The sequence below is a fragment of the Gymnoscopelus braueri genome (genome assembly GCF_963280865.1).
Source record: "Gymnoscopelus braueri genome assembly, chromosome: 7".
Lineage (NCBI taxonomy): Eukaryota > Metazoa > Chordata > Actinopteri > Myctophiformes > Myctophidae > Gymnoscopelus > Gymnoscopelus braueri.
Window position 1 is genome coordinate 50,621,102 of NC_137608.1, and position 24,013 is coordinate 50,645,114.

Consider the following 24,013-nt stretch of genomic DNA (forward strand, 5'->3'; position numbering starts at 1 on the left):
AGAGAACATGAGGCACAATTATGTTTTCTCATTCCTTTATTGATATTGTGACATTCCATTCAAACCAAGCAAATTAAAGCCAAAATCTAACATCTGAACTTCAAACCATTCATGATCAGGGGCCCAGATCCCAGGGGGGAAGGAACGGATAGAAACACAACAGTGGAGCTGACAACGGAAAGATAAATAATCACCTCAGTCCACCCTAGAGGGTTTAGGTCCACCCATCACCTCAGACCACCCTAGAGGACCATGTCCACCCATCACAGGGAAATAGTGATGTCATGATGATCGTAACACATTAATTATCACACATTATAAATGATTACATAATAATAAATGACTTATGGTCAATTATAAAATAATAAAACCTTTTTCACAAACATGGTTGACTGACTTCCATTCAGATGGATATTAATATTAATGTTATGAAGAACTCTGATTGTGTGTGTGATCAATTATTTAATGTTTCAATATAGTGTAGAACTGAAATATTATGTTTGTGTTTTCTGACGACAGAAACTATACAAAGATATTTGATGAACCGCCCACACTAATTGGGACTCGCTCTTCCTTTGGTGTGTCGCCCAGGTGGCGCCTAAACCCTGACCTTTAACTTCACATAAACTATGTCTATAAACCTAACTTTAACCCTAACCTTAAAGGGGTAGTTCACCCCCAAAATAACTTTTTTTCTATTGATTACTGACCATCTGGAGCCTTGAATTCATAGATATTTTTTTGTTTTTGTCACATTCCTAAGCCAATAATTTGATTATAATAAATGTGTCCCCATTGATTCCGGTAGGAGACACAAATGCATTTGTGTCTCCTACCGGAATCAATGGGGCTAAATTTATTATAATCAAATAATAAAGGAAGGAATGCGACAAAAACAAATAAATATCCATGAATTCAAGGCTCCATGGGGTGAGTAATCAATAGAAAAAAAGTTATTTGGGGGGTGAACTACCCCTTTAACCTTACCTCAAAACCACGTCGACCTGGGCGAAACACCGGGAAGACAGTAATTATCATTAGCTTTAGCTAGCCAATTAGCATTTTTAATTGTATAAATAACTCATTAGTGAAAAAGGTTGATGATGTCATCATTGTGCTGCTGTTATGAGTATATAAAAGCTGAATGGACACACATGTATTTCCTCCTCTCTCCACCAGGGATCATCGCTGACTCTCTGCTTCTCTGAAAACACACCCAGGTGTTCTGTGAAAAGAAAAGAAACCAATAAGAATCAGAATGTATTAATTGTGTGAACATGTTAACACTTTAGAATAACCTTCCCTTATAATAGTAAATTAATCATTCCCAAATCATTAGTTAATGTGTTATTCATAACTTGTTAAATGTGTGTTAATGGTTAATGATTTAATGATTTAAAACTATGCTATAAATGGTTGATAGATCATGAGCATAGATCATAGAACATAGATCATGTTATTAGTAAGGTTAAGGTTAAGTTTAGGTTTATAGACATAGTTTATGTGAGGTTAAAGGTTTAGGCGCCAAACCAAAGAAAGAGGGAGTCCCAATTAGTGTGGGTGGTTCATCAAACTGATGAAAACACACACAAGCTCAGTAAAAAGTTCAGTAAAAGGAAAGAGGAAGTGAACCTGGGTGTGTGGGAGGAGTCTAAAGATCGTCATTGGTTGTCGGCACCAGAATGCGACCTGATAGAAGAAGAAGAGAGACAGTTAATACACACAAACAAATGAATTCTATGTACTGTATGTGTATTTCTCCATAAAATGCATAAATGTACACACAATAACACAATAACATTCAATCATCAGAACTAATGTGAACATTTGACTCTTATTTAGGACTACATGTAACACTGATGTATTAAAGCTAAATGTGACAACGTAGAACACACTTTGACCTCTAACTAGGTCGTCTAAACTGGTCTAAACCGGTTAAGGTTCAAAACCAATATAAACCAGTTTAGGTTGTGGCTTTACATGTTTGTTTGTTTGTTTGCATTTCTGTGAGGGTTCCACATGTCATGTGATCCTCTGTTGATCTGACCTCATTTCTTCCACTGGTAGTATAATAATTAATGAAACATGTTAATTAAACATGCTAATCACCTCATTTCTTCCACTGGTAGTAGATTAATTAATAAAACATGTTAATTAAACATGCTAATCACCTCGTTTCTTCCACTGGAAGTAGATGAATCCAGACAGGAACAAGACCAGACCCAGAACCAGACCTGATGCTCCCATGGCCACCTTGTTCTTCACTGACTCTGGCATGGAGTCATCTGACAATACAATTATCATATCATATCATACAATTATCATATCATATCATATCATATCATATCATATCATATCATATCATATCATACCATATCATATTATTACAGTAGATTAAAACACCTTGTTCTTCACTGACTCTGACATGGAGTCATATGACAATAAGCTACAACAACCAAACACAATAAACAACTAGAAAAAGTGCTCCTCGGAGCACAGGTCTCCGCCAGGTCAGGTAGGTTATTGTGGCCTCCTGGTGGCGCTATAATAGGCCAATGTGAAAAGGGTGCCATTTCTTCTTAGGCCTTGCACGGCAATCGGACACTGCATTCATGATTTGAGGCATTTTGTTCCAAAAATGTGTTTTGCTGAATTAGACCTGCTGGTGGCGCTATAACAGGACAATGTTAAAAGTTTGGCATTTGCTCCTCAACATGGTGTGAATGTGTGTGCAAAGTTTGACCGCAATCGGACGCTGCGTTCATGATTTGCGGCATTTTGTTCAAAACAAGCCAGTACTGCAAACTTTAGATGTCAATCTTAGCCAACCAGGATGTAATATGAAAAATCAAACACATCCGTCTTGATCGCATGACTAGATCATCTTTACCGATTAGCGTGAAATTTGGATAAAATCGGAAGGAGTAATATTAAAAAAATGTTTTACATATGTCGGCCTCCTGGTGGCGCTATAAAAGGCAGATTTCGGGCAAAGGTTTTTCCTTGACCTCTAGGGAGTGCGCTTACAAAGTTTTACACAGATCGGTGCAGTTATATGTAAAAACACGAATCGGCCCGTTATAGCGCCACCATGAGGCTGATTTGAACATTTTCAATTGGCAATTCGTCCTCGGCATAGTGGAAATATGAGTAGAAAATTGCATGCTGTGTTCATGATTTGAGGCATTTTGTTCAAAACGGAGCACTCCTGCAAACTTTGGAAGCCATTTTTAGCCAATCAGGATGGAATATGAAAAATGTGAAAGACCAGTTTCGTTTAATGACTATAGAGATACTGTGTACCGATTTGCAGGATTTTTGGACAAAATCTGTAAGAGTACTGTCAGAAAATATATTTTGCACAAATCGGCCTCCTGGTGGCGCTATAAAAGGCCCATGTGAAAAGTTTGGGGCAGAGGTTCTGCTGTGGCATCCAGGGAGTGTGTGTGCAGTTTCACAGCGACCGGGCCAACGGTGGCGGAGATTAGCTGGTAACAGACAGAAGGAAGGACGGACGGACGGACGGACGGACGGACGGACGGACGGACGGACGGACGGACGGACGGACGGACGGACGGACGGACGCACGGACGGACGGACGGACGGACGGACGGACGGACGGACACACGGACACATGGACAGGGGGCAAAATATACTCTCTCGCCATGCCTTTTGGCCTGGCGGAGACAATAAACAGACGACACAGTCATTGTGAGTCTGTTCAGTAATAATGAGTCCAACCCTATTGGTCCAGTCCATGAGGAGTTTGTCACCTGATGTGACATGTCCTTCTTAGAGCTAAATACATCCAAAACAAAGGACATGATGATAGATTTTAGAAGACATGAATCAACCTTTTACTATGATGATTATAAACCAGGCTGTGGAATGTGCAGAAAGTATCTTGGGACAGAGTCATAGACTCAGAACTGTGAGGCAGTTTGTAAAAAAGTCTTGTTTTGACATTGATAAAACCATGATGACTCTTTGATCTGTTTTTATCAAATCGATCTGGTCTTTGATCTGCTTTCATCAAATCAATCTGGTCTTTTATCTGTTTTTATCAAATCAATCTGGTCTTTTAACTGTTTTTATCAAATCAATAAGCTCATAGCGCGGCACCGAGTGCCGCGCTATGAGCTTGTAGATCTGCTATTTAAAAAAAGATCTTGAACATTTGTGCAAATGTTTGAATATAATTTTGATATATTTTTTTTAAACAACATTTTTAACTCCAATATTTGCTTCTGGGGGGTCCCTGGAACAACATATTTTGATGGGGATCAGCGGCCAAAAACATAATTTTGGGGGTCCTTGACAAGAAAAAGTGCCAGGCTCGGTGCCACGCTATGAGCTTGTATATTTGCTATTTAGACAGTAGATTACATTAGATTACAGTAACTGACCCCAGTCCATCTTGATAGGCGCGGTCAGGCTGGGATGTTCCACCATGCATGTGATCTTCTCTCCTGATCTGTAATAACACACACACACACACACACACACACACACACACACACACACACACACACACACACACACACACACACACACACACACACACACACACACACACACACACACACACACACACACACACACACACACACACACACACACACACACACACACACACACAGGTAGTACAAGTAGAGGTGTCTATTAGTTGTGTATTTCTATGTATAGGTGTCTGTTAGGTGTGTACCTGGGTGTGTACTCCAGGTAGGAGTGGTACTGGTAGTACCAGTCTCCATCAGACAGCTCATCAGTAGAGGAGAGACCAGAGGTCAAAGGTTCTCGACCTATCCACCAGGTCACCAGGATCACTTTAGGATAGAAGTCGTAGCTGCTGCACCTCAGCATGTGAGTGTGTTCACCACGACGAGGGGGAGTCTCTGACTTCAGTCTCACTTTGGGCTCCACTCCTAAAAAATATGATGATTAATATTATTATTATTATTATTATTACATTTATTATTATATACCAGTCATAGGAACATGTCATTATAATTAACAATTGTATTTCATCCAAATGCGATCCAAATGATCACACTTGGTCTTCAAACAGACAAAATGTTCACATTTCCCGGCTCTCCCCCGTTCTCCTCTCCCTCCTTTGGCTCCTCACAGAGGTATGACATCCCCATATCTTCAAGACTCTTCTCCCTTCTCTAAAACATCCTGGACAACGCTCCACACGTCCTAGACTCTTCTCCCTTCTCTAAAACACCCTGGACAACGTTCCACACGTCCTAGACTCTTCTCCCTTCTCTAAAACACCCTGGACAACGCTCCATACGTCTTAAACTCTTCTCCCTTCTGGCTCCCAAACGGTGGAACAAACTCCCCATACCACCATAATCTGAAGACTGTAGCACTAGACCTAGCCTTGATGACCTTGCAGGCTTATGCAAAGGTTAAAATGTAATTTAGATATCATGTTATGTAGACAGATGCCAGGTTCATTGTAGACCTGGCATCCTATAGTTTGGATAGTTTCAATGTACAGATAATTTTTTTGTTTGATATTATACTGTTTAGACTGATGATAGGTTCTTGGTTTACCTATGATCCTAGATTACTATTTCTATGCATTTGATGTATTTCCTTGTGTTTTCCTTACTTACTGTAAATCACTCTGGATTAAGAGCGTCTGATAAATGCCTACATTGCAATTGTAAGTGTCAATGTTTGGCCACCAGATGGCACCAGATAATAACATTTCATAGAGTACTAAATAGTCTACAGTTTTCTACAAAGTAGAATTCATTTATATAATGTAATTTAAACATATTGAATAATTCATAGTTACACAGTGCTTTAAATATACAAAAATAAACCATTAAATATGTAATGAAAATAGTTCGAATGAACAAGAGTAGAAACAAACAAAACAATATATAAATACACATAATCCTGTAAAATATTACTAAAGTGATTAAAAACATTCAAAACAAACTAGTAAAGACAATAATTAAATATAAAATCAGGTGGTGAAATGAAGTGTATAGAGGTGTGTTTTAGCCTGCATGGTTCTTTTTAAAGTTAATTTAAAAACATTAATCCTGGTGTCTCTGTTTTAGGCAGGTCATTATATGAGGGTGAAAACACTCAGAAATAGATCTATATGTTTCATTTATACTCCGTGTACGATGGTGACACCACATGTTGTGAGCTTGTAGATCTGCTATTTCCACTGCGTGACAGCGTGTTAGGATAGAGTATAAATCAGGCTTAAAGGAGTAGTTCACCCCAAAAATGACTTATTTTCTATCAATTACACCCCATGAAGGCTTGAATTCATGGAGATGTTTTAGTTTTTGTCTCATTCCTGAGACAATAATTTGATGACCGGCGGTCTCTCCGGTAGGAGACTCAAAGAGTCTCCTGAGTCTCCTACCGGATACATTAGCATCTTTCCACCGATAATCGAATTATTGTCTCAGGAATGAGACAAAAACTAAATAATCTCCATGAATTCAAGGCTTCATGGGGTGTGATTGATGGAAAATAAGTCATTTTTGGGGTGAACTACTCCTTTAAGTGTTTAAGAGGATCTGAGATGTTTCTCAGCAGATTAAGTAATGTTTTATAATCATTATCAGATAAATATTAACACCATTAATCATCTCTGAATAGAATCATGTGATTTCATGTTATAGTTTATGAGGTGATGAGTGCTGCTCTGAGATCAGCTCACCTCTCTTGTTCAGAACAGAGGGGTAGTCGATCTCAATGGCGGGTTTGCAGATTGCCTCTCGTCCTGATCTCCAATAAGCCAGTTGTCTAGGATCTTTATTGCTGCGCTCTGCGTTCTTCACACCAAGCTCAGTGTATCCAACAAACTGATCTACTCTACTGTCCCACCTGAGGATCTCATCACCATCGAAATTCAATGAGTATATGTACTGTATGTCCTTCAGCTCACTGGAGTTAAACACACAGCGGTGAGCCACATAGAACACATATCCATCTGGAAATACACAATTAAAAATGTCATTAATGTTCAGTTTTATTATCATCTGTATAATATCAACACTAGGCTAACTGCCCCCTATCGGCCAAATATGTCATTACAGAAAGTCTAAAATAGGTTCAAGCATCTTAGTAGCTTAAATACAATTACAAAGTAAACAAGGACTCTGTCTGTCTGTCTGTCTGTCTGTCTGTCTGTCTGTCTGTCTGTCTGTCTGTCTGTCTGTCTGTCTGTCTGTCTGTCTGTCTGTCTGTCTGTCTGTCAGACCCCATCATGTATTTCCAGGATAACCCCTTTTTTAATACCTAGGCTATTTGAAAATAGCAGATCTACAAGCTCATAGCGCGGCACCGAGTGCCGCGCTACGAGCTTGTAGATCTGCTATTTTCAAACATTTTAGTAGTTTTTACTTTTGGTACTTTAAGTAAATTTTTATGCCAATACTTTTGTACTTTTACTCAAATATATTTTGAATTCCGGACTTTTACTTGTAACAGAGTACTTCTAGATTGCAGCATTGATACTTTTACTTAAGTAAAACATTTGAGTACTTTTCCCACCACTGACTCTAGTCAGCAAACAAGGTAAATAGTCACATAAGTAGAGAGTAGAGAGAACAATGTAGAGCCTCAAAGAAACTATAGGATACCAGATCAATCATAATAACAATCAGCTGAGTTATATTAAACAAATAAAGGTCATTATTTATACTGTAATTAAAGCCTGCATTGCAAACCTAAACGAAAACACTAAACTGTTGCTTTTGAATTTAAATTGCAATATTTTATATAACCCCCAAATGTATCAAATAAATCATCATTCAATTCAAATAATTGAATGAGTGCATTAACTTCTGGGGGGTCCCCAGATAACTTTTTGTTGGGGGTCCCCAGATGATTAGCTTAATAGGTAACATTGTTTTCTCACTCAACAGTAAACAAACCAACATACAGTATAAGTGGATACAGGGTATCTGCACATTTATAAAGTGACAATTTAATGACTTTTAAGACCTTTTTCATAGCAAATTGGCCAAATTGTCAAATGAATAAGAGAGAGGCAAACGTTGTGAAAATAACCGATCTACAAGCACACAAGAATATGATTATTTTGGGAGGTCCCCAGTTCAAATAGGATTATTTTGGGGGTCCCCAGTTCAAATAGGATTATTTTGGGGGGGTCCCCAGTTCAAATAGGATTGTTTTGGGGGGTCCCACCCAGTTGAGATAGGATTATTATTTTAAACCCCCCCCCCACCCCAAAGTGATAGGCCACACCGACAGCTTCAAACCAACCCCCCAAGGTGATAAGCCACGCCCACCCTCAGCCGACAGCAGATCTACAAGCTCATAGCGCTATGAGCTTTTTTTGTATTAATCAATACATTAAACAACCATAAAATAACATTAACAACACACTCTACCATCCTTCAGTGGTGGAAAAAGTACTCAAACGTTTTACTTAAGTAAAAGTAACAAACGTTTTAATATAGAGAAATACTCTGTTACAATTAAAAGTCTGGAACTCAAAATGTACTTGAGTAAAAGTACAAAAGTATTGCATAAAAATGTACTTAAAGTACCAAAAGTAAAAATACTCATTATACAAAATGTCCCATTTCAAGTTTTGAAATGTATACAAATCTTTTGAAAATAGCAGATCTACAAGCTCACAATACATCAAATCGTGATTAGTGACGCATTGTGAGCTTGTAGATCGGCTATTCTCAAATGGCCTATCGGGCTGAAGTGGTTACTGTATGTTTTGTAATAATAATCAAAATCTACAAAGTAACTAGTAACTAAAGTTTTCAAATAATTGTAGTGGAGTAAAAGTACAATATTTGCCTCTGAGATGTAGTGGAGTAGAAGTAAAATTATTGGAAATTGGAAATACTCGAGTAAGTACAAATGCCTCAAAATTGTACTTGAGTACATGTACTTAGTTACTCACCTCTGTAATTTAATTCATGAACCACAGGAACATTTTGATGGTAACTGTTGTATAATCGTATTATCTTGGATTTTGACATGATTTATATGTCTTTTAATTGAAAATCCAAATAAATAAAGTAAAGTGTATCAGATACGCTCAGTGGTCATTGGTCATGGGCCGCAGTAACACGCCGTCCCACCAGTCTTTTGAGCAGGAGCACGCACACGCACATGCATCGATTAAAACAACCCTTAAGTTCACACCTCAACAAAGGCTGCCGACTGCCGGGTGTCACACCAGGTGAATTAACATAGGAATGAGCCTAGATGCATATCAATTGTCCATTGTGTGACCTGTAGTGTAGGTGTTAAGCCACGTGCGCATGACGTCTTTAAAATAGTGTCCCACCAGAGATAGATTCACCAAATCAACACTGGATACGCTTCCTCAGACGCTTTTTGGATGGTATTCACTTTTAAAAATAAATCTGCACAGTATACTATGTATATAGTGTAACACGATAGAACACACCACTGCATCTACATAGTTGTACTATCTACACCTCACCTACAGCTCAGGCTGTACAGAGCAGATACTAATGCAGAGATTTGTAAAAGACAATCAAAATAAAGCACCTTGAGCACATATTCATGTTTACTAGAAATACATATTATTTAGAAAATATTTCAACATAAATGCTTAATATACATGTTTAAACATTTTCATTCATGTTAAATATATTCAACCGTTTTAGTTAATAACTATTGTGTTCATAGTATTCATGTACCTTTCACTGGTGGTTTCTTCAAGGCAGTGAGAATGGTGTCCAGGTTGAGTTTGCAGACCGCCTGCTGATTCAAAGCTGCTTCATAAGCTGCTCTGTAGGTCATATGATCTACAAACGGAGGCTGAGGCTCCAGCACCTTCCCTTTGTTGAAGTCTGCGTACACCATCACTTCACCATCCAGTGCATACATCCACTCTTTATATGGGTCTTTAACTGTGTCTGAACAGCCAATGACATTAATCTCCTCATGGAACACTGGAAATAAAACAAAGATGAAATTAAATTTCTTTACAGTGACAATAACACATAATCATCATGTTAAACAATCATGTTTGCAGATCTACAAGCTGATCTACAAGCTCACAACGCGTCGCGATGCGACACATTGTGAGCTTGTAGATCGGCTATTTTCAAATAGCCTATGTATAAAATAGAGCTAAAGTGGTTAATGTATTTTTTATAAATTTATAATTTATATCTGCAAAGTAACTAGTAACTAAAGTTTTCAAATAATTGTGGTGGAGTAAAAGTACAATATTTGCCTGTGAGATGTAGTGTAGTAGAAGTAAGTACTGGAAATTGGAAATACTCCAGTGAAGATAAAGTATAAGTACCTCAAAATTTAACTTGAGTACGGTACTTGAGTAAATGTAATTAGTTACTTTACACCACTGCATGTTTGGTTCGAAGTGAAAGGTTGGATTTTAAATGTAACTTCCTGTCAAACGTTTTATTCACTGAAACAGATTTTTTTTTTGTATTTTATTATGAAAGTAATTCATACGGAATGATTTATTTCATGATGTCACAACAACAGTTCCTAACATCTGTTTTAATGTTTATGTATTTGGAGCAACATTCAAGATCCAATACTGTACAGGTAGTAAAAGGAGTGTGCGTGTCTGTGTGTGTGTGTGTGTGTGTGTGTGTGTGTGTGTGTGTGTGTGTGTGTGTGTGTGTGTGTGTGTGTGTGTGTGTGTGTGTGTGTGTGTGTGTGTGTATTGTGCATTGTTCATATTTAATTGTATATAATAACGGTAGATATAAATGTATATTTTATATAATAACATAAATATAATGTACTTACTTCCTGGGATCGCTTTGACATGAAGTACAGAGGAGAGGATGAGGAGGGTTGCTGTAATCTTCATCATCACTGATCAAAACTGAACTGAATTGAACAGATGAGAATAAACAGATGTTTACTGAAAGAGAAGTTCTGGAGTCTGAAAGAGAATGAAGGAGGTCTCGTTCTTTAGTTCAGAAGAATCAGCCAATCAGATTAAAGATATGATGTTACATCATCTGTTTCTGGAAAGAGGACAGTCTGGATTATTGCACATGTCATGAACAGTATAGCTGCTGCTGATGCACCTTATGTCTCCTCATGTACATACTGTACCTTATGCACCTTATGTCTAACCTCATGTACATACTGTATGTAAATATCTTTGTTTAATTCATCTTTTATTCTCTCCTTGCCCCTCCCCCATCTTCTTTTCTTTCTCTTTCTGAAAATATCTAAAACGATGGAACTGCACTAAAAATAATTTCACCCACTTCTTTACACTTTTAACCTGTGATGTGACAATAAAGATGATTCTGATTCTGTTGAAGAGAAACACAAGAAAGAAAGAAAGAAAGAAAGAAAGAAAGAAAGAAAGAAAGAAAGGGGGACAACTTGAATCAGAAATTAAAATATCTGGTCACTTCAGAAGAGAAAACCCAAATAAAATGCTGGATCACTCCACTGGTCTACTCTGCACATATGTATTATTATGCAGGGTGACAAGGGGGTGTGGTCTCTGAAGACCATATTCACACAAGACCATACCCCCCCCTCCTCCGACAAAATCTTGCCCCCCCCCTACTGACAGAGGCTAAAATTGCGCGTGTGTGTGTGTGTGTGTGTGTGTGTGTGTGTGTGTGTGTGTGTGTGTGTGTGTGTGTGTGTGTGTGTGTGTGCGCGTGCGTGCGTGCGTGCGTGTGTTTGTGTGTGGTTGAAGCTTCTCACCAAACTTGTATTTCACTTCCTGATTCACTCAACAGCCAATCAGGATTATTATTTTATTAAACATCAGCAGTTACTAGAGAGAGAGACATGTTGATGTGAACAACCTGACAGACTGAATGTTCATTTATTTATTCATTATGTATTGTTTTATTTGACTCACTTTGACAATGTAAACATATCATGACAATAAGGACACTTTTAATCTAATCTATTCCATTTCACAGTGAAATGAGCACCAACAAGGGTTAAATAAAGCTTAGTTTATGACTAATCAAGGACTTGTTGATCTAGGATTTATTTTAATTAGAGTTGTGTTGCACGACTTCATTTTAAGCATTGCTTAACAAATCTGTGATAACATCCTTAACCTGTGATTAAAACTTAAACGTTATTGTTTGTCCTCCATCTTGGATTTGTCATGTAAATAAACCGCAATAACCTTACTGTTACAGACAGTCAGACAGACAGACATACAGACAGACAGGCAGGCAGGCAGGCAGGCAGGCAGACAGACAGACAGAGAGACAGAGAGACAGACAGACAGACAGACAGACAGACAGACAGACAGACAGACAGACAGACAGACAGACAGACAGTTGTCACATGATCTAGAAGCTTCTCTCTTAACCCATTAAGACCTGGAACGCATCTGTGTCACTTTAGATTTCTTTTGCTATTCAAAAATATCAGATATACAAGCTCATAGCGCGGCACCGAGTGCCGCGCTATGAGCTTGTATATCTGATATTTTTGAAAGATCTTGAACATGTTGTGAAAATATGTAAATATATATATTTTTAAAGGGAACATTTTTGACTCAAATCTTTGCTTCTGGTGGGGTCCCTATTACAACATATTTTGAGATGGGGGGGGGGGGATCAAATACATTTCGGGGTCCTTGACATGAAACAGTTTGAGAACCACTGATATTATAGCAACATGAGTTTTTTCAAAAAACTGTTAGGCTTTAAAAGACATTTGTAGAATTTATCCCTGCTGAAAAAACCAGCTTAGACCAGCCTAAGCTGGACCAGCTGGTTTTAGCTGGTCTTGGTGGTTGACCACCTTAAGGTGTGTTTTGGACGTCCAAAACACACCTTAAGCTGGTCTTGGTGGCTGACCAGCTTAAGGTGGTAGGTTTTGCTGGTTTAAACTGGTAGCTGGTTTAAGCTGGTAGCTGGTATTTTTGATGGTTTAGCTGGTTTAAGCTGGTAGCTGGTTTAAGCTGGTAGCTGGTATTTATGATGGTTTAGCTGGTTTAAGCTGGTAGCTGGTTTAAGCTGGTTTAAGCTGCTATCTGGTATTTATGTGTATTCAAGTGTATTCTGATATGCAGTGACCAACTTTGCTGGAGAGGATGCATGATCATGGTGAATTTCAGCCAGGTGCCCACAGCACGTGGTATATTTTAAAAACAGTAGCCTATATAAAAGTGAGCAAAATCCACAAAGGAATAAATAATCATGAATCAATTTAATAAATAACAATAATTTATTAAACTCTTATAAAAAACCTAAAAAACATTCAAATAACAAATAATTATGTAAATAAACAAATACATTCATAAACTTCAACCTGAGGAACACACACACACACACACACACACACACACACACACACACACACACACACACACACACACACACACACACACACACACACACACACACACACACACACACACACACACACACACACACACACACACACACACACACGTGTTCAAATGACTGGAAAAGAGTGAGAGAATATGAAAAATCTGACAGATCTGTCTTGATCACATGACTATGGAGATATTGTATACCGATTTGTGTGATGTTTGGAAAACATCTGCAAGAGTTGTAGCCAAAAATGTTTTTGCAAAAATCGGCCTGCTGGTGGCGCTATAACGCATTACCCCCATATCACCCCCCCCATACACAGACACACAATTTCTTGTCCTTTCTATTGATGTCCTGGATTTTTTTCTGAAATGTATCTCCACATGGCCTTCTTCCTCTTTGTGAGATCTTCCCCATTAATGATCTGCCCCTCCAGCCACCAATGGAAACAGTCTGAAAGAAAACAAACAAGAACCCCCACCAATAAAACAAATATAATTAGCTTAGACATGCATGGGGTGAGTTGTATGAATTGTGATGTTTTGAGAATAACTTAAAGGGTCTACACCATGAAAATCACTTTTTTCTTGTTTTTTTGTATTTTTTGGGGTCCCCAGTGTCTCTTGTACCCCAAAAAATGTTTTTTTTTTTAATTCAGTCATTCCTTCTCATTTCATGGATTTCCAGAATGGGCGTGTCTGAACAGGCGATCTCAGAATGGAAATGTTTCTGATGTCACAAACATTAATGATGGCAAACCCAATGTTAAATGAAAAGTGCCCGAATCGCTCCGAAACGTTTTCTACCCCCCCTAAGTGGGGGTCTACGAACAAATACTTCGGGCTCGGATTTTGGCTCCGCCCCCCGGAAGTGGGTGAAACAGGCACCTCAAACACTTGGTGGAATTGTTCAAAAATGTTCAAAGTGTTTTTTTTTCGATTTTGTATTTTTCTTAGATGCTTCTTTTTATGCAGAATTTTTTTTAAATATTTTTTTTTAATATATTTTTTTATTAACAGACAGAATTGCTCAGTAGCCCCCCCCCCCTGCCCAAGAGGACGTTTTGGTATTGCAGCTGAAAGTGCTGTATAAGCCAGAGACAATTGACTTGGGATGAGTATATCTGAGTGATGATTTAGGCTCAGAGGGACATACACCATATGATATTAAATATCAAATATTTTTTTTTAATTCATGGTGTAGATCCTTTAATGTAACTTAAACTTCACCCATTTTCAACCTTATCTTCATATAACTGGTCCTCGCTAATGTTCATTATACAATGGCAATATTTCTGTCTACTCGTTCAGAAACCTGCCTACCAGTGACATCACCAATGGAAATTCCAAGCTAATAGAAACTACAGTTTGTCTCTGCCTGGAAAGTTTGCATGCCAGAAGTAGAAGCCATTGTTCTTGCATTAATAATTAACAAATAAAAAAGTTAAAAATGTTGTTCAAAATGACCAAACCTGCCTACCGATGATGTCAAAGGTAGGCAGGTTTCTAAACTGTCCACGAACCATCAATGAAACACAGAGTGAGTAGACATAAATGGTGCCATCTTAAAATGTGTATTAGTGAGGACCACTTATATGAAGATGAATTGAAAATGGGGTGAAGTGGTTTTTTAAACCTCTGTTTCAGTTATGGAAAATGCATTTGAATGGAAAAGGTGGGTGGGCAGTGGGCAGGCAATAAGCCAGATGGCTACAATGGACAACAACAATTGGGGGGAAAAAGCTACCCCTGCCACACATGCATGTAGGGCTGCCACTATCAATTATTCTACACGATTATTCTATTGATAACTTTTTTGATCTACAAGCTCACAACGCGTCCAACAAGTTGCAAGCTTGTAGATCGGCATTTTTTTCAGCCCTAAAATCGATTATTTTATTACAATAGAGTATTTTCTTTTATGATTGATTAATAAGCTTAATAAGGCTTGCATAATAAACTAATAAGACTTGCATAATAAACTAATAATAGGCTTCTGTGCATGACTGTAGTTCTCTTTTCCAGAAGGTGACATTCCCATTTCCCGTTCAGTTTTTCATAGCTTCAGTTGATTGGCTCGGCAGCAGATATACATTGGAAACACCCAACATCTCTATATGTGTTTCTGGTTGAAATTGATGCCACTGAGACAACCAAATGAAGGTATGAACAGTAACGCTAACAGGAATTCCACCTTCTGGAAAAGAGAACTACAGTCATGCACAGAGCCAAAACAGATTGAATTATGAGATCAAGTCATAATGAAACCCCCCCCACCCCCACCCCTCAGTAAACATACCTCTGAGTCCTAGGGTCAGGAGGGTTTGACCTCGCCCTTGCTAGTGGGGCATTCTTTGTTTGTAAGGCTCATGGTCTTCAGGTTCTTGTTCCCCAAATGGCAACAGCAAGCTCCTTCATGAACAGGGAGTCCTTGGTGTTTGCTGCCACCATCTTCCAGATCTCCTTTTGGAGCCACACACCAGAGCCAATGTGGACCTGAAACAGAAGAAAACAAGACATGTTTTAGAAATTAAAACACATTTTACCATGACATTTCCCAGACTTTCATTTTGGACAAAAGCAGGCACACTTCAAACAGAGTTTACTGTAAAGAAATGACATTTTCATGTCAAGGACCCCCAAATGTTGACCCCATTTGTAAAAGAGTTGGTGCCATGGACCTCCAATAGAGAAGATGTTAATTGTTGGATTAGATTTAGTACAGAATTCTACAACTGTCTATACTGTAGGTGGGGAGAGTTAAATTAATTATTATACAGTACATTGTCATTGGATTACATTCTAGCTGGTAATAACCCTTTATGCCTGGCATCCCTATTTTGTGCATGCCATAGGCAAAACTGTTCAAAAATAGTTCAGAAATAGCTAAACATAGCTGATCTACAAGCTCACGATGCATCATGACACGTTGCCTATTTTTGAAATAGTGCTTTTGTGCTTAACTGTTTCTTATTTAGCTGGGGACACTGTGGAACCCCCTGGGGACCCTATTTTTAAGAACCACTGTCCTACACAGTATGTTTCTTCAATACCTCGTCACCGTTGGTGTCAAACATCCCAGGTGTCGATGCCAAATCGTCTGACTCAGGGGAAGAGGAAACGGAGGGAGTTGCAACTGAAAATGGAGAGAATCATATTTAAGCTCCTTTTGGCAGTATCACAGTACTTATATTGTACACATTGTCACCATTTTCCATAGAACAGTATCACTGTCTAAACACACCTATGCTGTCACTGGTTTGCTTATCTGCAGCAGGGACGTCAGGCTTTGCTGCAGAGCTATATTGGGGCCCTTCCTCCAGTTTCTGTTTTGCAATCTCTAATTTGTTGCATCTTAAAGCATGAACAGGGTACGGAAAAATAAAAAATAAAAACTGAATTGATGTATGCCTTAGTAGGATACCAGTTTAATAATGAACCTAGCATCTGTCCACTCCATATAACATGCTTTCTATATAATGTTTTTTTTTTAACATTTGTGGTCAAGATCTAAGTAAAAAAGAACATGAGAACAAATAACCAACATATAGATATATACAAAAAGAGAAGAGCAAACTCATGCAAATGTTTCGTTAAAATTTGTCATTGCTTACTTAGTTTTAAGATGCTGTAGGTCCAGGTCCAACTCTTTGGCCTTCTTCTGGGTACGACTGTACTTGACATTTCGTCGTGGATAGCTTGGGGAACAACAGCATCTCCACCGTATTCAGACGAGTCAGAGTCTAAAGGTAGTGCAAGTGATATATTTTGGATAAAACAAGATGTTTTTTTGTTAGAAAGTTTAAGTGGAATAAAATGTAATTTTATGCAATCTGTATCGTAGAGTATATTAATACAATATAACTTATACAATCTGTATGTTAGAGTATGTTAATACAAATAATACTATATAACTTATACAATTGGGGTGGTTGTATTTCGTCTCCCTGCTCTCACCTAGACACAGACAGGATCTGACATGAATTTTGATCTCATGGTCAAGATTCAATGTATCACCTGAGCAAGCAGGCAGGCTCTATTAGCTCAATGGTAAAAGGTTACAGCACTTGAAGAAGAGGAAAGTTACATAGTGCAGCTTTAAAGCAGGGGTCTCTCCATCTCTTTAATTAAGTAGACAATTCAGTTTCAAATTTTGTATGCCCACTTCTTTGTGTCATCACTTCCAATTGCACTTATTTATCCTGTATCCTGTATGAGTTCTGATTGGTTAAATTTGGTATTCCTGGACATGCATTTTCGGCTTACTAAATAGGTGGAGAGTCTGGGAGACCCCTGTTACTGAACAAGTAATGATTACTTTAATATTTAACAAAACAATATCACTTTACCTTCAAACTGTTTTCTTCTCTTTGTGGGAGGGGGGTGGCAAAACACATAATGGTTATCTCTTCCTGGGTTCTTTTTTCTCTCTCTCACACACACACACACACACACACACACACACACACACACACACACACACACAGAGAGAGATAAGCGAATCATTAATGTTCAGAGTTCACGGGATAGGCTATTAAAACACTCTGTAGCTTCATCACTGAAAGCGTGTGTCCACACACACACACACACACACACACACACACACACACACACACACACACAGTACAGACAGTAGCCTATATCATAAATTATATTGTATATCCCACTATCATTTCTTGTAATTATTGTCTTAATACCTTTATCAAGACAAATTAAATAACTAAACAATGTGTCCTGACCATAGAGTTGGGTCATGATGACTTGTGATTGACTTCAAAAACATCCAGACATGCAGCCTACGCACTTCAATACAGTAATAGTAGGCTAAAAAGCCTACATAAATAGTATTTCTGTGTGTCAACACTCACCTAAAATGTCCGCCGCTTCTTCTTCTTTCTTTTATCTTCTCTGAAGCCGGTTTATAATTCTTTTGATGAATCCAAAGCAACACAATTTGTCTAACTTTCTTTAGACAGTCTTCCCATCTTCCCGCTGCGTCGCGAGCCAATCTCTCGACGAGTCTCGAGCGCTCAGCCAGTGTTGCCAGATTGTGTGAGAGAAATAAGGAGCCAGGTCTATGAAAACAAGTCTGCACTTTAAAAACCACACATTGGCTCTTTGAAAATAGCCGATCTACAAGCTCACCGTGCGTCGCATTTGCGACACGTTGTGAGCTTGTAGATCTGCCGTTTTCAAAAAGAAAAGGTGAAATATTTGGAATATTATTTGAAACAGATGGGGGTCTGCGGAAAAAAGACATTCATTTGAAAAAAGACCTTGACCTTGACATGCAAATGTTTGAGAACTGGTTTAAACAAATGTTTTAAATGGAAGCAAGCCCAAATAACTACACTTTAGAAACAAGCCCCCCCAAAAAAGCAACCCGCAACTACCAATATTTACAAGCAACTTTACAGAAAAACAAGACCAAAGTCGCTTATAATAAGCAGATATGGCAACACTGCTCATGGCCCAGAATGCATTGCTTGTAAAAAACAAACAACAGATCTACAAGCTCACAACGTGTCGAATTGCGACAAGATGTAGATCTTTAGATCTGTTCATTTTGGTCACCAAGTGTTATTTAGAATCAATCTAGCATATTATTTGCCATTTGCCATATTAAGTAAATAAGTCATTGGATGCATGTTGTCATAATAATAATAATAATAATAATTTATTATTATTATTATTATTATTATTATTATTATTATTATTATTATTATTACTATTATTATTATTATTATTATTATTACCCTTTTTAAAACTAATATTAATAATAATAATAATAATTATTATTATTACATATATTATTTGTGTCACATCACAAGAAAAGGACAAGAAATAAAAATAATAATGATGATAATAATAATAATAATATGCTGTATATATACTGGTTGGGGCAATTGTAACTGAAGAAAATCTTCAAAGTCTAATGTTGGCAGGTATGATGTCTCCCCGGATCCAAACAGTTAAAATAGCAGATCTGAAGGCTCACAACGCGTCCCGGGCTTGTAGATCTGCTATTTTCACTGTGTGTGTTTTTTATTTATTAATTGATGGAATTTCTTCTTTTTTATTTATTAATTAAATTATTTTGAGAAATCTTAAATATATTTTTTTTATTTATGAAGATTTTAGATTTGTGGGTGGGAAATCTTTTGAAAGAATAATATAATATATTTTTGTAGGAAACGGGAAAAAAAGGGACCTTTCCTGGGACAAATAGGTCCCAACCAACTGTTTGGGAAACAGTGATCTAACCCAGTGGTTCTCAACACTTTTCTTTTCTTTTTTTTTAAATATACTTTACTGGAATTATTCAGTGTTTACAAAAAATACACATTTACATGACATGCAAATAAGCATTAAAAAGGTCTTAAAGGTCCTTAAATTATCACTTCACTGTCATCTGGGGACCACCCCCAAATCACGTGGGGACCGCCCTGGGAGTCCCGATCCACATGTTGAGAACCACTGATCTAACCAAACTTGACCAGCTGCTAAGCTGGTCTTTCCTGGTCTGTCCAGTGTCCAGCCATCTGACCAGCTAAGTCTAGCTGGTAAGCTGGTCTTTGCTGGGCAGTCCACCCATTTGACCAGCAAAGACCAGCTACCAGCTTGGCTTTGCTGGTCAGTCCAGCCAGCCAGCTGGCTGACCAGCAAAGACCAGCAGAAACCAGCTTAGTGACCAGCTAACCAACTACACTGGCAAACCAGCCTGACCAGCCTGACCAGCTTGTCCAGCCTGGTATGCCATCTAAACCAGCTTAAGACCAGCTAAGACCAGCTAAAACCAGCTAAAACCAGCAACCACCATAAGCTGGTTTGTGCTGGTTTTTTCAGCAGGGATATTAAAAGATTTGCACACAATTTCACGATTTTTCAAAAATAGCAGATCTACAAGCTCGTAGCGCTTGTATATCTGCTATTTTTGAATAGGCAAAGTATAAAATGTGTGTGTGTGTGTGCGTGCGTGCGTGCGTGCGTGCGTGTGTGTGTGTGTACCTATCAACTGGCTTCCCTTTGTGTGTGTGTGTGTGTGTGTGTGTGTGTGTGTGTGTGTGTGTGCGTGCGTGCGTGCGTGCGTGCGTGCGTGCGTGCGTGCGTGCGTGCGTGCGTGCGTGCGTGCGTGCGTGTTTGTATTGTGCATCGTTCATATTTGGTTTTATATGATAACAGTAGATATAAATGTATATATTATATAATAACATAAATATAATGTACTTACTTCCTGGGATCGCTTTGACATGAAGTACAGAGGAGAGGATGAGGAGGGTGGCTGTAATCTTTATCATCACTGATAAAAACTGAACTGAATTTAATAGATGAAAATAAACATATGAGAATGAAAAGATGAGAATAAACAGATCAGAATAAACAGATCAGAATAAACAGATGTTTACTGAAAGAGAAGTTCTGGAGTCTGAAAGAGAATGAAGGAGGACTCGTTCTTTAGTTCAGAAGAATCAGCCAATCAGATTAAAGATATGATGTTACATCATCTGTTTCTGGAAAGAGGACAGTCTGGATTATTGCACATGTCATGAACAGTATAGCTGCTGCTGATGCACCTTATGTCTCCTCATTTACATACTGTACCTTATGCACCTTATGTCTAACCTCATGTACATACTGTATGTAAATATCTTTGTTTAATTCATCTTTTATTCTCTCCTTGCCCCTCCCCTGTCTTCTATTCTTTCTCTTTCTGAAAATGACTAAAATAATGGAGCTGCACTAAAAATAATTTCACCCACTTCTTTACACCTTTAACCTGTGATGTGACAATAAAGATGATTCTGATTCTGTTGAAGAGAAAGAAAGAAAGAAAGAAAGAAAGAAAGAAAGAAAGAAAGAAAGAAAGGGGGACAACTTGAATCAGAAATTAAAATATCTGGTCACTTCAGAAGAGAAAACCCAAATAAAATGCTGGATCACTCCACTGGTCTACTCTGTACATTATGTATTATTATGCACGGTGACAAGGGGGTGTGGTCTCTGAAGACCATATTCACACGGCGGCTATTTTGCTATTAAGTTAATGAAATGCCACCCCGTTGCCACCCTGTTTATTCAATGCAAAATGCTAAAATGGCCACCATGTGAATAATGTTCTATTATTTCCAATCCCATAGTATAAAATAATACCAGTCAGAGTTCCATAGCTTTTGTCCCCCCCCCCCTCCTCCGACAAAATATTGCCCACCCCCCCCTACTGACAGAGGCTGAAATTGCGCGCCTGTGTGTGTGTGTGTTCGTGTGCGTGTGTGTGTGTGTGTGTGTGTGTGTGTGTGTGTGTATGTGTGGTTGAAGCTTCTCACTGGAAACTGGAATCTCTAATTTGTTGCATCTTAAAGCATGAACAGGGTACGGAAAAATAAAAAATAAAAACTGAATTGATGTATGCCTTAGTAGGATACCAGTTTAATAATGAACCTAGCATCTGTCCACTCCATATAACATGCTTTCTATATAATGTTTTTTTTTTAACATTTGTGGTCAAGATCTAAGTAAAAAAGAACATGAGAACAAATAACCAACATATAGATATATACAAAAAGAGAAGAGCAAACTCATGAAAATGTTTCGTTAAAATTTGTCATTGCTTACTTAGTTTTAAGATGCTGTAGGTCCAGGTCCAACTCTTTGGCCTTCTTCTGGGTACGACTGTACTTGACATTTCGTCGTGGATAGCTTGGGGAACAACAGCATCTCCACCGTATTCAGACGAGTCAGAGTCTAAAGGTAGTGCAAGTGATATATTTTGGATAAAACAAGATGTTTTTTTGTTAGAAAGTTTAAGTGGAATAAAATGTAATTTTATGCAATCTGTATCGTAGAGTATATTAATACAATATAACTTATACAATCTGTATGTTAGAGTATGTTAATACAAATAATACTATATAACTTATACAATTGGGGTGGTTGTATTTCGTCTCCCTGCTCTCACCTAGACACAGACAGGATCTGACATGAATTTTGATCTCATGGTCAAGATTCAATGTATCACCTGAGCAAGCAGGCAGGCTCTATTAGCTCAATGGTAAAAGGTTACAGCACTTGAAGAAGAGGAAAGTTACATAGTGCAGCTTTAAAGCAGGGGTCTCTCCATCTCTTTAATTAAGTAGACAATTCAGTTTCAAATTTTGTATGCCCACTTCTTTGTGTCATCACTTCCAATTGCACTTATTTATCCTGTATCCTGTATGAGTTCTGATTGGTTAAATTTGGTATTCCTGGACATGCATTTTCGGCTTACTAAATAGGTGGAGAGTCTGGGAGACCCCTGTTACTGAACAAGTAATGATTACTTTAATATTTAACAAAACAATATCACTTTACCTTCAAACTGTTTTCTTCTCTTTGTGGGAGGGGGGTGGCAAAACACATAATGGTTATCTCTTCCTGGGTTCTTTTTTCTCTCTCTCACACACACACACACACACACACACACACACACACACACACACACACACACACACACACACACAGAGAGAGATAAGCGAATCATTAATGTTCAGAGTTCACGGGATAGGCTATTAAAACACTCTGTAGCTTCATCACTGAAAGCGTGTGTCCACACACACACACACACACACACACACACACACACAGTACAGACAGTAGCCTATATCATAAATTATATTGTATATCCCACTATCATTTCTTGTAATTATTGTCTTAATACCTTTATCAAGACAAATTAAATAACTAAACAATGTGTCCTGACCATAGAGTTGGGTCATGATGACTTGTGATTGACTTCAAAAACATCCAGACATGCAGCCTACGCACTTCAATACAGTAATAGTAGGCTAAAAAGCCTACATAAATAGTATTTCTGTGTGTCAACACTCACCTAAAATGTCCGCCGCTTCTTCTTCTTTCTTTTATCTTCTCTGAAGCCGGTTTATAATTCTTTTGATGAATCCAAAGCAACACAATTTGTCTAACTTTCTTTAGACAGTCTTCCCATCTTCCCGTTGCGTCGCGAGCCAATCTCTCGACGAGTCTCGAGCGCTCAGCCAGTGTTGCCAGATTGTGTGAGAGAAATAAGGAGCCAGGTCTATGAAAACAAGTCTGCACTTTAAAAACCACACATTGGCTCTTTGAAAATAGCCGATCTACAAGCTCACCGTGCGTCGCATTTGCGACACGTTGTGAGCTTGTAGATCTGCCGTTTTCAAAAAGAAAAGGTGAAATATTTGGAATATTATTTGAAACAGATGGGGGTCTGCGGAAAAAAGACATTCATTTGAAAAAAGACCTTGACCTTGACATGCAAATGTTTGAGAACTGGTTTAAACAAATGTTTTAAATGGAAGCAAGCCCAAATAACTACACTTTAGAAACAAGCCCCCCCAAAAAAGCAACCCGCAACTACCAATATTTACAAGCAACTTTACAGAAAAACAAGACCAAAGTCGCTTATAATAAGCAGATATGGCAACACTGCTCATGGCCCAGAATGCATTGCTTGTAAAAAACAAACAACAGATCTACAAGCTCACAACGTGTCGAATTGCGACAAGATGTAGATCTTTAGATCTGTTCATTTTGGTCACCAAGTGTTATTTAGAATCAATCTAGCATATTATTTGCCATTTGCCATATTAAGTAAATAAGTCATTGGATGCATGTTGTCATAATAATAATAATAATAATAATTTATTATTATTATTATTATTATTATTA

At 38.1% G+C, this 24,013-nt stretch overlaps 2 protein-coding genes across 9 annotated transcripts in view; both read right to left on the bottom strand.

The window, feature by feature from the left end:
* LOC308089225 (H-2 class II histocompatibility antigen, E-S beta chain-like) overlaps positions 1–24,013 on the bottom strand; it is an 86,169-nt gene that overhangs the window by 33,261 nt on the left and 28,895 nt on the right. The window contains exon 1 of one of the 2 annotated variants that reach the window (XM_080433827.1): positions 10,905–10,978. The exons of the other annotated variant lie outside the window; for it this stretch is intronic. The gene's annotated coding sequence lies outside the window, so the exon portion shown is untranslated. Of the gene's footprint in view, positions 1–10,904; positions 10,979–24,013 lie in introns of those variants that run through there. 2 annotated transcript variants of the gene reach the window in all.
* The window catches only part of LOC308089224 (H-2 class II histocompatibility antigen, E-S beta chain-like), a 24,813-nt gene continuing 1,655 nt past the window's right edge, over positions 856–24,013 (bottom strand). Inside the window, exons 1-15 of one of the 7 annotated variants that reach the window (XM_080433817.1) lie at positions 23,178–23,318; positions 22,661–22,679; positions 21,926–22,054; positions 20,544–20,627; positions 18,181–18,387; positions 17,662–17,680; positions 16,927–17,055; positions 10,786–10,869; positions 9,699–9,953; positions 6,701–6,973; positions 4,706–4,925; positions 4,407–4,474; positions 2,172–2,285; positions 1,633–1,689; positions 856–1,225 (exon numbers count right to left, since the gene is read on the bottom strand). In XM_080433817.1, coding sequence (XP_080289943.1) covers positions 1,652–1,689; positions 2,172–2,285; positions 4,407–4,474; positions 4,706–4,925; positions 6,701–6,973; positions 9,699–9,953; positions 10,786–10,852 — 1,035 coding nt within the window. In that variant the 5' untranslated portion in view covers positions 10,853–10,869; positions 16,927–17,055; positions 17,662–17,680; ... (3 more) ...; positions 22,661–22,679; positions 23,178–23,318 and the 3' untranslated portion in view covers positions 856–1,225; positions 1,633–1,651. Of the gene's footprint in view, positions 1,226–1,632; positions 1,690–2,171; positions 2,286–4,406; positions 4,475–4,705; positions 4,926–6,700; positions 6,974–9,698; positions 9,954–10,785; positions 10,870–13,196; positions 13,767–15,611; positions 15,809–16,365; positions 16,449–16,926; positions 17,056–17,661; positions 17,725–18,180; positions 18,388–20,543; positions 20,628–21,925; positions 22,055–22,660; positions 22,724–23,177; positions 23,319–24,013 lie in introns of those variants that run through there. The other 6 variants (XM_080433818.1, XM_080433819.1, XM_080433820.1 and 3 more) reach the window with 6 other exon arrangements.